Below are 14,282 nucleotides of genomic sequence, written 5' to 3'. Positions count from 1 at the left end.
AGTTCACTGCTGGTGAGACCTATATGCAAAACATGAAAATGAGATGTGAGGTACCAATGATATGGATGATTATATGAAGGGCGACACAGAGCAATGGCACAATGAAAACACATTTCTTTACTTGTTTACTCGTTCTCAAATAACAAAAGGCAAATCATTTGTTTATAAAAGCACAAAGTGATTTGCACAATGCACTGCATTTGACTGTCAAATACAATAAATCAGCAGAGGTTACTACCGGTCTGAATTGTGCAAAATATGAACACCTGGGGTTTGCATCAGGATGTAGTGTAAAATCAATGATCTACAAGTAAACCTACGTTTCATGCATTAATCTGATTAAGAGCTTTTTAGATGATGGGATAAACGGAGGTAAAAGACTAAAGCGAGCAGCAGCATCCTCCAGTCAGCCCTATTCAATTATAAACGCTTCACGTGCCTTTATGTAGGCTAACCTTTGTGGCAGACACATACAGCAACCACAAGCTGTACTACTATGTATCCGACTAAATTCACATGCCGTATTCGATTTTATTTGTATGATCTAAACTATCAAACCATAAGAGGGAAAACCCGCCTTCAGCTAAATCTCTCACCTCACACATGCATGCTCCAAAATCTGCTCCCACTTTTCGCATCCAACGCTCCAAAATCTCTCCCTTACGGATGCTTAAAATCCCTCTCACCTTTTCCATGCTCCAAACACTACAATATATCGCTTTCGTCAATAGTAAATCGATAGTCGGCACGTTCTCGTGAGGCGCTTGCCGGAGGATGCTGCAGTTTTGTTATCAAACAGTGTCACACATGCCGCTTGAAAAGAGACTGCGGTACCTTTGGCCAGCATCGCTCTCAAACGAGCCCATCGTCCGATCCGGCACCGCCGTATTAAGCCATATGTGCTCGAAGGATTTCCTCGCTTCGGTCTTCACGTCAGGGTCGATTTCGGACGGCGACTCTGTTCTTTTGGCACCGGCCATTCTCCACGGGGTTACAAGTTACTGACAGCAAATGGACAAGCGCTGTCAACGCGAGCGCATGATTCACTTTTTGGCCGCGCGTCGCGTCCGCGTAGTGCACCTGCTGCTGGACCTTGGTTCTCGCCGGTGGCACGACGCGAATAAGCGCAGTTGCAGGTGGCGAGACTCACGACTGGCAGACCGAGGCGCGTTGAGTCTCAATGCGATTCTCCAGCAGTCTCAACTGCGCAAGACGTGATCCTGCGCGCACGAAGCGCATTAACACATCAAAACCAAAAGATCTTACGCGCGCGTTTAATGCTATTAAATAAAACAGCCTGTTTAAAAGACAAATGGATAGATGAAAGGTGTAGGAAATGGCGGTATGAATTTCAATAAACACACCACCGTTATCTGCATATGGGTTTCTGGTTCACGTTAAAGAGACATTTTTGTCACATTATAGATACAAGTATTGCATAATGTATAATAAGCATGAGGTGACAATCATAACTTCTTTTTCTACAAAAAAGTAACAGCAGTCCTCTTTTTGCCAATCTTTGACCAGTGCAGAAAAGTAAAAGAACACATTTACCCTTCATTTTACTCTCATGGTAATAAACACAATATTGTTTGGCAGTTTCAAGCAATGCTGTAGCAGATATTACAGACCGCACATTTAAACCGAGTCATGTCAGATAGAGAGGGAAATAAGGACATTATCCTTTTAATACTATTGATTTTTCACTTACTTGATTTGCATTAAAGTATATTGTGGGATGTACTTATGAGAATCGTTATGTCACTCATCCAGGAATGGTCGATTGTTTGCTAGAAGGCTATTCAAATGCCCCACACCTCCAGTGTGTAAATGGTCAGGAAACATGTGAACCAGAAACATACAGTACATGTGAGCAAAGTCTTTAAGGCCCGGTTTAACAGACAAAGCTTAGCTTGAGCCAGGACTATGCTTTAATTAAATTAGGATATTTAAGTCGCTTTTAATAAAGTTATGTTTTAAACAATGTTTTAAGATGGGCAATTTATTTTCAGTTAAGACTTTCACAAATGTACATTTTAGTCTGAGGGTATAGTCTTAAGCCTCGTCTGTGAAAGCAGGCATAAATGTTCACAGATGTGGAGAGCAGACCCCTGCCTAGCACACCTCTGTTTTATAGTCTGTGATGGCTGTTATGTAACATTAGATTATGCAGAAAGGAGATTCCACCAGTGAAACATCACAGTGACACCCTGTGGCCAGCAGAGGAGATGCATAAAACATGTATAAACTGAAATCAAATCAATTAAACTGATGTAACAGTAAAAAAGAATAAGAAATAAGAAATGCACATAACCAAATTAAAATAAAATGACACGAACATGACTTCAAACATAAAAAAAGAAGCCAAAATGTTATTAAACTTTAATAACAATAACAAAAATCGAACAACTCTTACAGACATTGTATAAAGTCAACTTCAAAACTTGATTTGATTTTTTAAGTACAAATTGGTTTTACAAGTCACTTAAACTTGCATTATATGAACTGGCTTAAAATAGTTTTAAGTTGAAATGAAACTAATTTCATTAAAATATGTTATTTATAAAGCCAATTGGATTGAACATAAAGATTAAGTAAGCTTTTGAAATAAAACGTCAAATATGTGAGATTTTTACTGCTGTAACATAAAGCGAACAAAGAGTTTATATAACCCTTTCTACCCTTCGGATCAAAGTTAAAATGTTCACAGCTAAAATTATATTCTGATTCATATTTTTTAAAACATATTTATAAGTATTCATAAAATTATTTATATATCAGAAGTGGAAATATGTACTTGAAGCATTTTTTTAAATGTACTTTTACCAAGCAGAACTTGGATAAATAGGGTTGTTTTGAAGAATACATTGGCTTACTTACTTAATTATTTACTATATTTATAATAAAAATATGTGGAAAATCACAAATGATCCGTATGAGCAAACAAATGTACCACGAATGTAAAATCTCTGAAGCCACGTTCAGTCAGGCATCTGACAAAACACAGCGCTATTCACTTTCTCACTTTCTCATCCAGAACAGCAGATGGAAGTCTCGAGCGTGAGGATGATATTCTGTCTGTACACATTACAACAGGACTGAGAGCTCCAGATTCCCACAGCAGAGCAGCTGAATCAGTGTTACAGCCACACAGGGTTCAGTCAAATGAGAGCTCCAGCCAGCAAAAACAACAGCTCCTCACGCTGTTCTACAGCTTGCTCTGATATGGCAAAAACATTTTCACAACATCATAGGCGAACAGCACAGAGTCTTGATGGTGTATAAGATAACGAACTGTCAGGAGGTCTGGAGGGAGAATGTAACAGATGATTCAGAATATTGCTCTGCATGCCACACAAGCTATGCATTGTTGCTTTTCATTAAAGCAAGAAAGATAGAAAACTGGAAAACAAATGACGCAAGACATTTAAATAAGAGGAAGATGGATGAAATTAAGATTTCATGCATGTTTCACAAGGCAATTGAGCTGATTCTGTGGACGGATCTGTTACAAAAGAAAAATGCCTTAATAAATGATGTTCTGAAAAATCAGATATGAAATAGTTGGGAGATAACTGATTATATTTGCATGATTTTTTTAAAATATTTTTTAAATTAAAAGGTAAAACATTAACAGCAAAAAGTTATTCCAAATCTGTATTTTTTATACATATTTATAATACTAATTTAACATAACTCAATAAGCATCTATTTATGAACAAAAATATGTATTTCAAGTTTTTTTGTATTTTATTCGGAAGACATCTTAAAAAAATCTGGGATTGTTGTGTTTTATTAAATACTTTTTTCAGAGAGAGAAAGAAAGAAAGAAGTTTTTTGTATTAAAAATGTTGTATTAAATTAAGACACAAACTGAGTTTAAAGTGAATATTAAACGGGAATGAAATTACATCTTGTTATTTAGTGCAGAGCGGTGCTATGCAATCATCACAATATTCCAAAAATACCCACGGCATTTCTTGGCTAATCCCTTCACAAGCTCTCATTATTCATAAGGAGGATTGAATAATTAATCGGAGACCTGATATTGCACTGTTGTCACTTGAAGAAAAAATAAAGCAAACGACACGACCACGAAAGACGAGCCAACACATACATTAGCATTGTCGCATCTCAAAAATAGCAAGCAAGGCAGGTGCACTGTTTAAACTGAGATAACTGGACACAGGGTCAGGTTGTCATGGCCACAACACACACTTAGTGACCAACACATTGTTTATTCATGGTCTCCTATCTCAATTCCGCAATATTACCCAATATTAAATATGTCTCCATGTTTAAAAACATCAGTGTTATGTTAAAGATGAAGTTAGTGACAACAGTCTAAATCGTTTGTGCAAAAGATTTAATGGAAGTGTGTTAACACTGTGGGGGTAATAAAACATAATAAGGTAATAAAAAATATGATTTCTCTTTTCTTCTACCTGGAGTCAGCTATCCATTAGCATCCTTATTCATCTCAATGACAGTGTTTCGGTTGGCGCATACAGCCCTAGAATAACACTTCCTCCATCTTTGCTTTATGGACGCTCGGGTCCAGAGACGTTTTTTACCTGATCAACCTAATGCCATGTGACTCGTGGACATACACCTTCAGATCCCTCCCGGCATAATGTGCATAAATTACAGTTTTACATTACAGTAAATGCCAATGGGACGCTATAGAGATCTCATGGACGCATGCGTGTCCATGTGAACCATCTACAGTAGGTGGTAGAACTCTTTGTCTATGTAGATAGAAATAGCTAAGGTAATGAAAACATATTTGTATACATCTGAAAACATAGTTGTGTATATCGCATTGCATTTCTGTCAATAAATCCTCCCAAAAAATGACACATTGGAAGGATATTCTGAAATGTTATCTTATGAACCTACTTAAAAATCATTCACAGAGAGCAGATATTCGTGATTTTGTCATGAAGATCAGTAACAGCGAGGCACATCGCTGTGTGTGAAGAGATGGCAGTGTAATATACGATTAAATGAAGCTCTTATTTGATGGTCTTGGGGAAAATTGCTGGAGCTCTAATGAGAGACTCGAATGTCCACCTCCGCTAAACAGCATGTCTCCGGCACTGACTCTTCAGGCTAACCTCTAAGACGTCTCTCTTCACGCCAGCCGAGCACTGTGACACACACATAAACAAATGTTCTCTCTCTCTACGTTCATTAAAGAAGCTTATTACGAAGCTCGCTGGAATACTCAATTCCGATTGGTCGATCGTTCCATACAGCAGTCTGATAAATCAGTGTAATAACAATTGCTCCCCCAAAAAGGAAAATTCTGTCATGATTTTTTCACCGTCGTGTCATTTCAAATCTGTATGTTTCTCTTTCTTCTGTGAAACACGAAAGAAAATATTTTGAGAAATGTCTCGGTGGTTTTGTGTCCATACAATGTCGTTTGGTCTCAAACTTTCTTCAAAATATCTTCTTTTGTGTTCTGCAGAAGAAAGAAAGTAGTACAGGTTTTAAATGACACGGGGGATGCAAATATGATAAAAAAGAAATTTTTGGGTGAACAATTTTTTAAAATCTATATAAAATATATTCTGCCTAATTACGTATTCATGAGGCAAGTAGACATCCGGTCAGAAAACTTAATTAACTTTGGGTTTATTTTGTGATATCGAAATGCTGACTGTACATAACGGTGTGCATTAACCGCCAAGGCTTTAACAATATCAACTCATTTATTTGGCAAGTTGGAGCTGCAATTGCAGTCCTGCCAAAATCTTTTCATTTAGGTAAGAGCTTCTCTGCATGGCGGAATGGATCATTTAAAAAACCTATTTGAAACGATGCATTTACCGTTGCTTCTAGTGGTGAAACTCTTTTTCCATATCTGTGCGATAAATGACAATAATAAACTGCGAAATTACATTAACATTTACACGACTAACATCGCATGCTAATACACATTGTGTTTGATAATGTGCAATCCCTGGGAACGAACCCATGACATTGGCGTTTATAGCCCCATGCCCTGACCACTGAGCCACAGGAAATGCACAACCATATTATTAATTATTACGAGACAGTTGACCCCCCCAAAAATATGAAAATTCCTGCATCATGTATTCACCCATGTCATTCAAAACATATCAAATATATGAAAAATAAGTTATTTTGAGAATTGTCTCTGCGGTTTTGTTCCAATGTGGGCCGATGTTGTTAAGCTAACAAGGTTCTTCAAAATATCTTCTTTGGTGTTCTGCAAAAGAAAGAAAGTCATACAGGTCTGGAATGAAATGAGGGTGAGTAAACGATGAGACCAGTTTCATTTTCGGTGAACTATCCTTTCAAGCTAAACAAAGACAACTCTAAACCTAAAAGCTGTGACAATAAACAAAAAATATCAAGCGTATAGCGTCTGTTCTAGCAGACCACATTAGTAAAGCTTGCTCAGCTGATCTCTTCAACCAATAGTAATACAATTTACATACTAGACCTATTTAAGTTGCCTTCTTACAGCTCCACTACAGCTGTTCAGCCGTGCCACACTCAAAACCCACCCCCTTCCCCAACTCCTCTTCATCCGACTGCATCACTAGGTACCTTTAATTGATCCTGTGTTCATTTCTATGTATCTTCCCTTCTGACAGGTATGAATTCTCTTCTTAGTCATATAATTTTAGAATATTAAATTTGCGAATCTTTATCGTCTAAAGCATGTATAGCTCTGTTATTAAAATAATTAAGCTTAAATAACTGTTCTGGTTCCCCAGGTGGGGGATGTTATAATTTCCGCACTCCTGCTCTGTTCATGCAAGGCTGCATGGACTGGCGGAGAATTTTCTCAGAACAGTTTCATTCAGCCAACCGTAAATACTGCTATTGTTTAAATCTTTGACTTTTGTGGTTTCTGATAAAAAGACTTATATCTCACAATACACATTAATGTGAATTTAAACCTCAGCCTGCACTTATTTCACAGTAAAATTCTAAAAACAACATGTTAATGTAGGAAATGACTCATAGATCTCAAAAAGTTGGAAAATCTTTAAACAATGCAGCCAAGCAGCGTACTCTACCTCAATGTCCCCATTCTGGACACACAAAGCAAAACTGAATATAAAACAGGTTGTGAGAAACGTCACTGAACACAGTTTGCTGCAGCTAGCGGCTGTAGTGCGAGCGATGGATATTCTTTTGATAAATACATCACTCCCACTCGCTGTGATACAGAGGCCACTTTGGCCTTTAGTCTAGACTCCATCACAGGAGGAACCACTGAAGAGCTGCCCGGAAAGCTCCCTTACCTTTCAATCACTAGCGTTGCATATTAGCACACTTGAAAAACGCCTCCACATTGACGCAGTAAGGCCGAGATTATTAGAACACCTCCAGACGCTACATATGATTTATCAAATACCAGTGTTATACAACTCATTTATACCGCCTGATTGATATTCTGATTGAGCATTACACAACCAGATCACACATACTACATTAAATGTACCTTGAAAGTTACTTCAGACAGAAAAGTCTGTCAAATACATAGATGTAAATATGATCAGGACAAACACTTGCAAACATATCCGTTTTGTAATATTGTGCTTTTTGTTTAACCTGTATGTGCTCTGGAAGCTTCTGTCACTAAGACAAATGTCTTGTGTGTCCTAGCACACTTGGCAATAAAGCTGTTTCTGATTCTGACAATATTTCGGATTTATTATAGTTTTGTAAATTCCCAGAATGATTTGTGGCATGACTTAAAGCAACAACGAGTCATTGTTCGACCTTAAAATAATATCTCTAAAATTATTTTAGTGATGGGACAACTCTAAAATGGACGAATTCTCCTACCTAAGCAGGCCTCTATCGGCTGAAATCACACTTGTAACTTTGGTACGCGGGTAGGTTCACAAGCCCCGCCCATCACCTGCTTCACGGCTATTAATCCATAGCCTGGGTGAAGTTAGCCAAATCTAACAATAAGACGAGACCATCTAGTTCAACGCAAGTCTCCAAATCATCACCATGGCAGAGCCTAAAGAATAATCAATGATAAGAAAACAAAGAGCGAGACTGATCGGACACTAGCCCGATCACGAATCAATATCGGACAGACTTACACATGGTGGCGCGAGATGAAAGATGCAACGGGTTGCAGAACTGATGGAGACCTAGCGGTCCTGCAACTGGATTTGTAAGTGTTTTGTGTAAATTTTCTTACACTCCTGTACTTTTGAGATTGTTTGTTTTTAGAAACACGTATTTATCTAATACGCGTTTCTAATACGAAACACGTATTATATAATAGGCCTTTTTCACAATGACTCTTTCAACTTTCGCCTTTTCGCAAAGCAGTGTCACAAGTTCTGTTTTGCCCTCGCACTAAAATTGAACAACACCGACTGAATACAAGTGCTCAAGACATCGGTAAGATTATTATAGTGTTTAGTATCAGCCATGTTAATATTTCGTAACGTTATTGACTGACAGAACACGTATTCAAGTACTTATCCTAGCACCTTCGCTAACGCAAAAATAAAACACTTTCCTTCATAAGTAGACCTTCATCGAAGAATTTATATCCTTATCTAGCTTTTCATATTGTTGTAAGCGACTTGTCATCTAGCCGTATTTGTGGCAGCTGTGCAAGGGACTCCATAATGAAGGCACTAGCAGAAGTAACGATACAATGCTTAGCGGCAGAACGGAAGATGCGTGACGTCATGTGAAAATCGCGCTTATCAACCACATGGGGTAACCATTCACCAAAACGGCTGGTTGTTGCTTTAATGTATATTGCTTTTATAGTTACTTTAATAGTCTTTCTGTTTTACTGTCTGCTGGCTTTATTTTACGCGGTTGTTGTTGTTTTTTCGGTTGTTATTTGTGGGTGGTCTTTTTGCTTCATTAGTGCCCTGCAGCTTCTTTTTTTTAGAAGCAAATGATCAATTAAAACTGCATTAAAAATGACACGTCAAATAGTTTCCTTTGTTAGAATTGACAAATTACCTCGACAACATATCTGTGGTTGCTGTGAAAAAAAAGACTAACTACAGTATACAGTCCTGTTCTTCACACAAAGCTACTTTAGAAGACATGAAACACAGTTCATAAGTCATATCCTTGATCCCCATTTACTAAAAATGACAAGTCAATTCGTCAGCATATATAGTATCTTTGTCCGCTCTGAAAAAGAAACTAAGTTATGATTTGCAAAACATTATGAGGGTGAGCCGATGCTAACAGACTTTTCATTTCAGGGGGAACTATTTCTTTTACAGTATGAAATAAAATGTTCATACCCAGACTGTTGTTCTATACTGGTTCAGTACATTTTGCTGGTGTTGAACTACACTATTATTTACCATCTGGAGAATTGTCATCTAGCAATGCCTGGGAAGCTCATAAAAACATCTGCTCCCCTATAGTCATTTTGGCATGAGAACATGTCCCATGTTCCCTCCAACTCCCATACAGATAGGGACATATACACTCATAAACAGAGATAACACAGAACGCTGAAGCGATTCAGACCGAGAGACCTTAGAGATAATCACAAGGGCACACGTACACGCAAACATGGAACACAGGCATACTCTCACACACACACACAAAAATCATAATTGAAATGACAGTGGCGTGTGGAGATTCCCATCTTCGCCCCCACACGAAAGCATTAGCCTCTGACTCGAACACACACACCCTGTAATCTCTAACAATCAACTGCGATCGGTACCAAACCGTGCTGTTACACTGACAGCCTGTGCGCCGTGAAGCACAGAGTACCCAATATATCCTCCCAAAAACTAGGAATACACAGACGAAATGGTAGCAAAGGGAAAAAAACAGCGACAGAGTAATGGTTTGTGTTAATATGTACCTATTGGTTGCCCACCTAAATCTAGCAAACTGAGCAAAAAGATGTGATCTTATGTTTACAAAACATTTTAAAATTGTATTGGGATTAGCAATAAGTTACTAAATAAAGTTTTATAAATGCTACCTTATTAAATATTATAGAATACCGCAGGGGTGGCCACGTATTTCGTATGCAAAACACAGAAGCGAGTTAGCATTTTAGCACTTCTGGTTCCATCGGCCCAAAGTCAATGGGTTTTTTAATGGGATTTTGATTAAATGTCTGTGGTGAACACAACCTCTAAATATTTTCACGTTTTGTTCTACGACATCCGTTCGTGATTTGTTTAAAGCTTGATTGCTAACAAGTTCCTGAAGTTGACTACATTAATTGTCGGGGACATTAAACATCATAACGCATATACATCGTGATGCAAGAGCGACACAAATCTGAAAGATGTGGATGGGAATTAATTTACGGAGTGATCCGAGACGGCGTCTGTGAGCTTTTGAAAAGCCAGAGTCGGCAGAGTAATTTCCAGTCGTATAACACTGTATGGGAAAAGGAGGATTTTTGGCCGGGAAATATGGGTTTAAAAAATAAGAAAGTAATATATAATCTTTAAATTGCTGAGCACTTCGTTAAGCCAAAACAACTCGATGGTTATACGACCGGAAATTTGTCTGTCGACTATGCCGTCGCTAAAGCTCGAGGGAACAATTTTCGTGTGGCACAAACATACGTACAACATTACGTCATCCCTGCGGCACTCTGTTAAGAAATGTTATGTTATTGTTTATAGAAATATGTGTAATATGCATAAGAATGTATAGAAGTTTACATTTAACGCATTCGGCAGACGCTTTTATCCAAAGCCACTTACATTGCATTATACTATACATTAGTTCCTAAGGATGTGCAATCCCCTAGGATCGAACCCACGACCTTGGCATTGCTAGTGCCATGCTCTAACCACGGAGCTACAGGAAAGTTTATATACTTTCTTTTCATTTGAAATGATTGGAGACAACCTGCAAAACAACTAGGAGTCTCATTTCTCTTTGCCTAGAGGACAACTTAAATAAAAGGAGACACAGGTTACCCCACTTTCCCAGTGCACACCAGCAGAACAACTTTCAGTGCTTTAATTAAAAAAAGAGCTCTAGTTATGATTTATCGAGTATAAATAACGTAGTGTCCTCATTAAACTAGCCTGGCCTGAACTGAAAATAAATAATTCAGGTTAGCAGTGAGTCACGAGGACGACTTGCAATCTCCACAATACATCACATTCAGTCTTACTGGACATATCAAACAAGAATGCAATTTCTGCAGTTAGACAATTAAACCTAGCTAATTGTTCCTATAAGGATGTCGTGACTACCTGCTTCAACTAACTAAGTTATGCAACAGAAGCGATAGGGAGCACTATGAAAACAGAGGCAGCTTTCCTGTAGCTCAGTGGTTAGAGCATGGCGCTAGCGATGCAAGGTTGTGGGTTCGATACGAGGGGATTACAGCTACTTATAAACAAATGTATAGTATAATGCAATGTAAGTCAAATGCATAAATGTAAATTTAAACAGATCAATGAGTTGTGGCTTCATAACTGCAGCTGGATGATAGAGTACTTACCAGAGGGACAACCGATACTGTGACCACAAGGAATACACAGAGACAAGCCCTAAAGACTGAGAGCAGTCATGTCTATTAGACGCACACAATGCAACCATAATACATTTCTGAAGTCTTTAAGGAAACCATTGAAATCCCACTCAAAGCCAAAGTTTTGGAATGCATAAAATCCGCCAAACAAACCTTTTAAGTTCACTCGAATACCACCTTTTTCTGCGTACACGAGCTGAGACAACAGCCCACAGCTATTTACATAAGTTACATGGCCTCCTAATACCCAGGCAGTCTTGACTGTATGGCACAGCCTTGAATCCATCACAAAGGACTGAGTCATTGAGCAAAAGCCAGAAGAAACATTTAAATGCTTTTCAGCCTCCGACTTCAGCGCCACAGTGAAGGACAGCTCCCCATCAACCCAACACACAGACCTTATGGCATTCTCACACGATCACGATACACACGTACATATTCACAAAAGATAGAATACAGCCACAGAAAAAAATCAAGAGACCATTTCTAAATTATTTTCAGGTTTTTTTAATTGACTATTTATAGGTATGTGTTTAGGACAGGTAAAAGGGTCATCTTTTCATTCTGTGAACAACTAACAATATTTCTCTCAAATAAATCATATTTGTATTAATAATATATGTTATTAGAAAAAGTAATTAAACAGTTCTTTATCTGACTATCTGTATTTTTAACAGTTATCAATTGTCTTGTCTCGCTGTCAGTCTTTCACGTGGCTGTTGGATGACTTTGAATGACCACTCTGCATCTAGAAATGCTGATTGAATGAAAGTGTGGAATGGTCTCTTATTTGTTTCTGCACTGTATATGTTGTGCAATAAATGTCTATATACAACGAACGTAAGAAAATGGTATAATTTGGGCATGCCTTAAAGAAACTTTATCTTAAATTCTATAGAAATTCTCTCATCATCATCAAACTCATGCCATCCCAGATCTACAACATATGACTTCCTTTCTTTAAATATCATCATCTTATATTCAACATTGCGAAAATCCAAAAAGCACATGCATCGATAATACAAGTAATCCACAATTAATAAATGTCTTCTGAAGTGAAACGATACGTTTGTGGTTTTTAATTTTACTTACTTATGGAAGAATAAATTGAGAGAATTTCGAACTTGGGTTAACTGTTAAAGTCTTTGCAATGCTTTTTAAATAAGAAAAAATACACAAGCTTTATCTAAACTGCGAGTTGCTACAACTTTTTAGTTGTTTACATAACTGTATAATCTGAACTTTTTATGAAAGCAATATCGCACTCCTGATTATGATGATGTAAGTTTAGCACAGCTGTGACACTCAGCAGCACCGCTGTCTAAAGTGTACACTTTCTTGGGTAAAGTGATTTCATTGGGTCACCTAAATGTGCCTCATCTCCATTGACCTAATTCACTCATTATTAAATTTGTAATTTAATTCACTTGTATTAAATCAAACTAACCACATTACAACCGGGAAAGTAATTTGGGTCAAATGAGGTAAACGTAGCCCCAGGATTTTACTTTTCACAGCAAGTGCCAGCAGTACATCTTTTAGCTCTAGATTAAAAAACAAATAAGATTAAACACCCCGTGAGCAGCGCTTTTCTGTGAGCACACGTTATATGAGTGCGTTATAAGTTTGCATAACGCAGTTGCTTGGGCATGACGTTACCTGTCATCATTCTGAAACGACTGATCGCCGAGCAGCAGATCTCTAAAGCGGTATCGTGGGGGTAGAGGAGGAACCTCGGAGTCCACGTCGGCCATTTTCAGCGTGGAAATGTCCAGAATAACGCCGGTATTACTGCTGTTATTCCTCTGAACCGTCTCTGTAGGCAACCTGAAGAAACAGAGGTAGGGTGATTTAGGCAAAAGTGGGACACTTATTGTCATTGAAATTAATGGAAAAAAGTGTCCCACTTAAGGGCAATTCACCCTACACCTTGAAGTGACTACAATCCCATATAATGCATTATGTACTAAAAACCCAATGCATAATTCATTAACAATGTTCGGACTACAGCTATGGACTTGTAGGCGTGCGGAGCAGAATATCATTTACATGTCTGGTGTAATTACAAGGTCGTGTTTACAGGCTTTACAAGGAGAACTGATGACCGGGCCTGGATGAAACCTTGAAAGCTTTTTCATCATATTCTCTGATTTTACGAGTTTAAGTAACTTTTTTTAAATAATTTACAAGTTAGCCATAATAGGCCTATTTAATAAACCTGAAAGTGTTTTTCCTCTGCATACATACACGCGTTCCACATGAGCCTGCCTGGAACTGGTGTCATTAAAGATTACCTCCATTTTAATGCTTAAAAAACGAATTTAGAAATGCCAGAAAGAAGCCAATAATCATCATATCCGGCCATTAATTTTGTCTAATGACTGTCAGTAATTTAACACCGTCATTACCATAATTCAATTTCCAGACTGCACAATTGTACTCAACCAAAACAAGCCTCTTATTTGCAGAGCAAATGAATTAACAATGTATGCTTGCTCTCTTTTCCAAATGTAGTCCTCAAGAGTGGAAGTTTTAATTGATTTACCTGTCAGCGGCAGTGGATGAGCGTCGAGATGGCGTCATGCTTGGCTCTGACAATTTGGGGAGAAATGAGGAGAAACTGTGAGCCTAAATAGTGTGAAGTCACATACATACAGAACAATATAATCTAAGCAATTATTCCATGCAGGTTTAGACATTCATAAGAACCACATCAATTATTTGTAACTCATTCAATACTTTCCAAGCTGAAACTAGCTGTAAAATTGTAACATCT

General features: G+C 37.9%; 1 protein-coding gene across 1 annotated transcript in view; it reads right to left on the bottom strand.

Moving 5' to 3' along the window:
* The window catches only part of kcnt1b (potassium sodium-activated channel subfamily T member 1b), a gene marked incomplete at its 5' end in the record, with an annotated part of 51,248 nt that extends 37,988 nt beyond the window's left edge, over positions 1-13,260 (bottom strand). Inside the window, one exon of the mRNA XM_079451339.1 lies at positions 13,166-13,260. Coding sequence (XP_079307465.1) covers positions 13,166-13,260 — 95 coding nt within the window. The remainder of the gene's footprint in view (positions 1-13,165) is intronic.
* Between the last annotated feature and the right edge of the window lie 1,022 nt (positions 13,261-14,282).

This window comes from Barbatula barbatula (genome assembly GCF_947034865.1).
Source record: "Barbatula barbatula genome assembly, chromosome: 2".
Lineage (NCBI taxonomy): Eukaryota > Metazoa > Chordata > Actinopteri > Cypriniformes > Nemacheilidae > Barbatula > Barbatula barbatula.
This window is presented reverse-complemented; position numbering and strand designations above follow the sequence as displayed.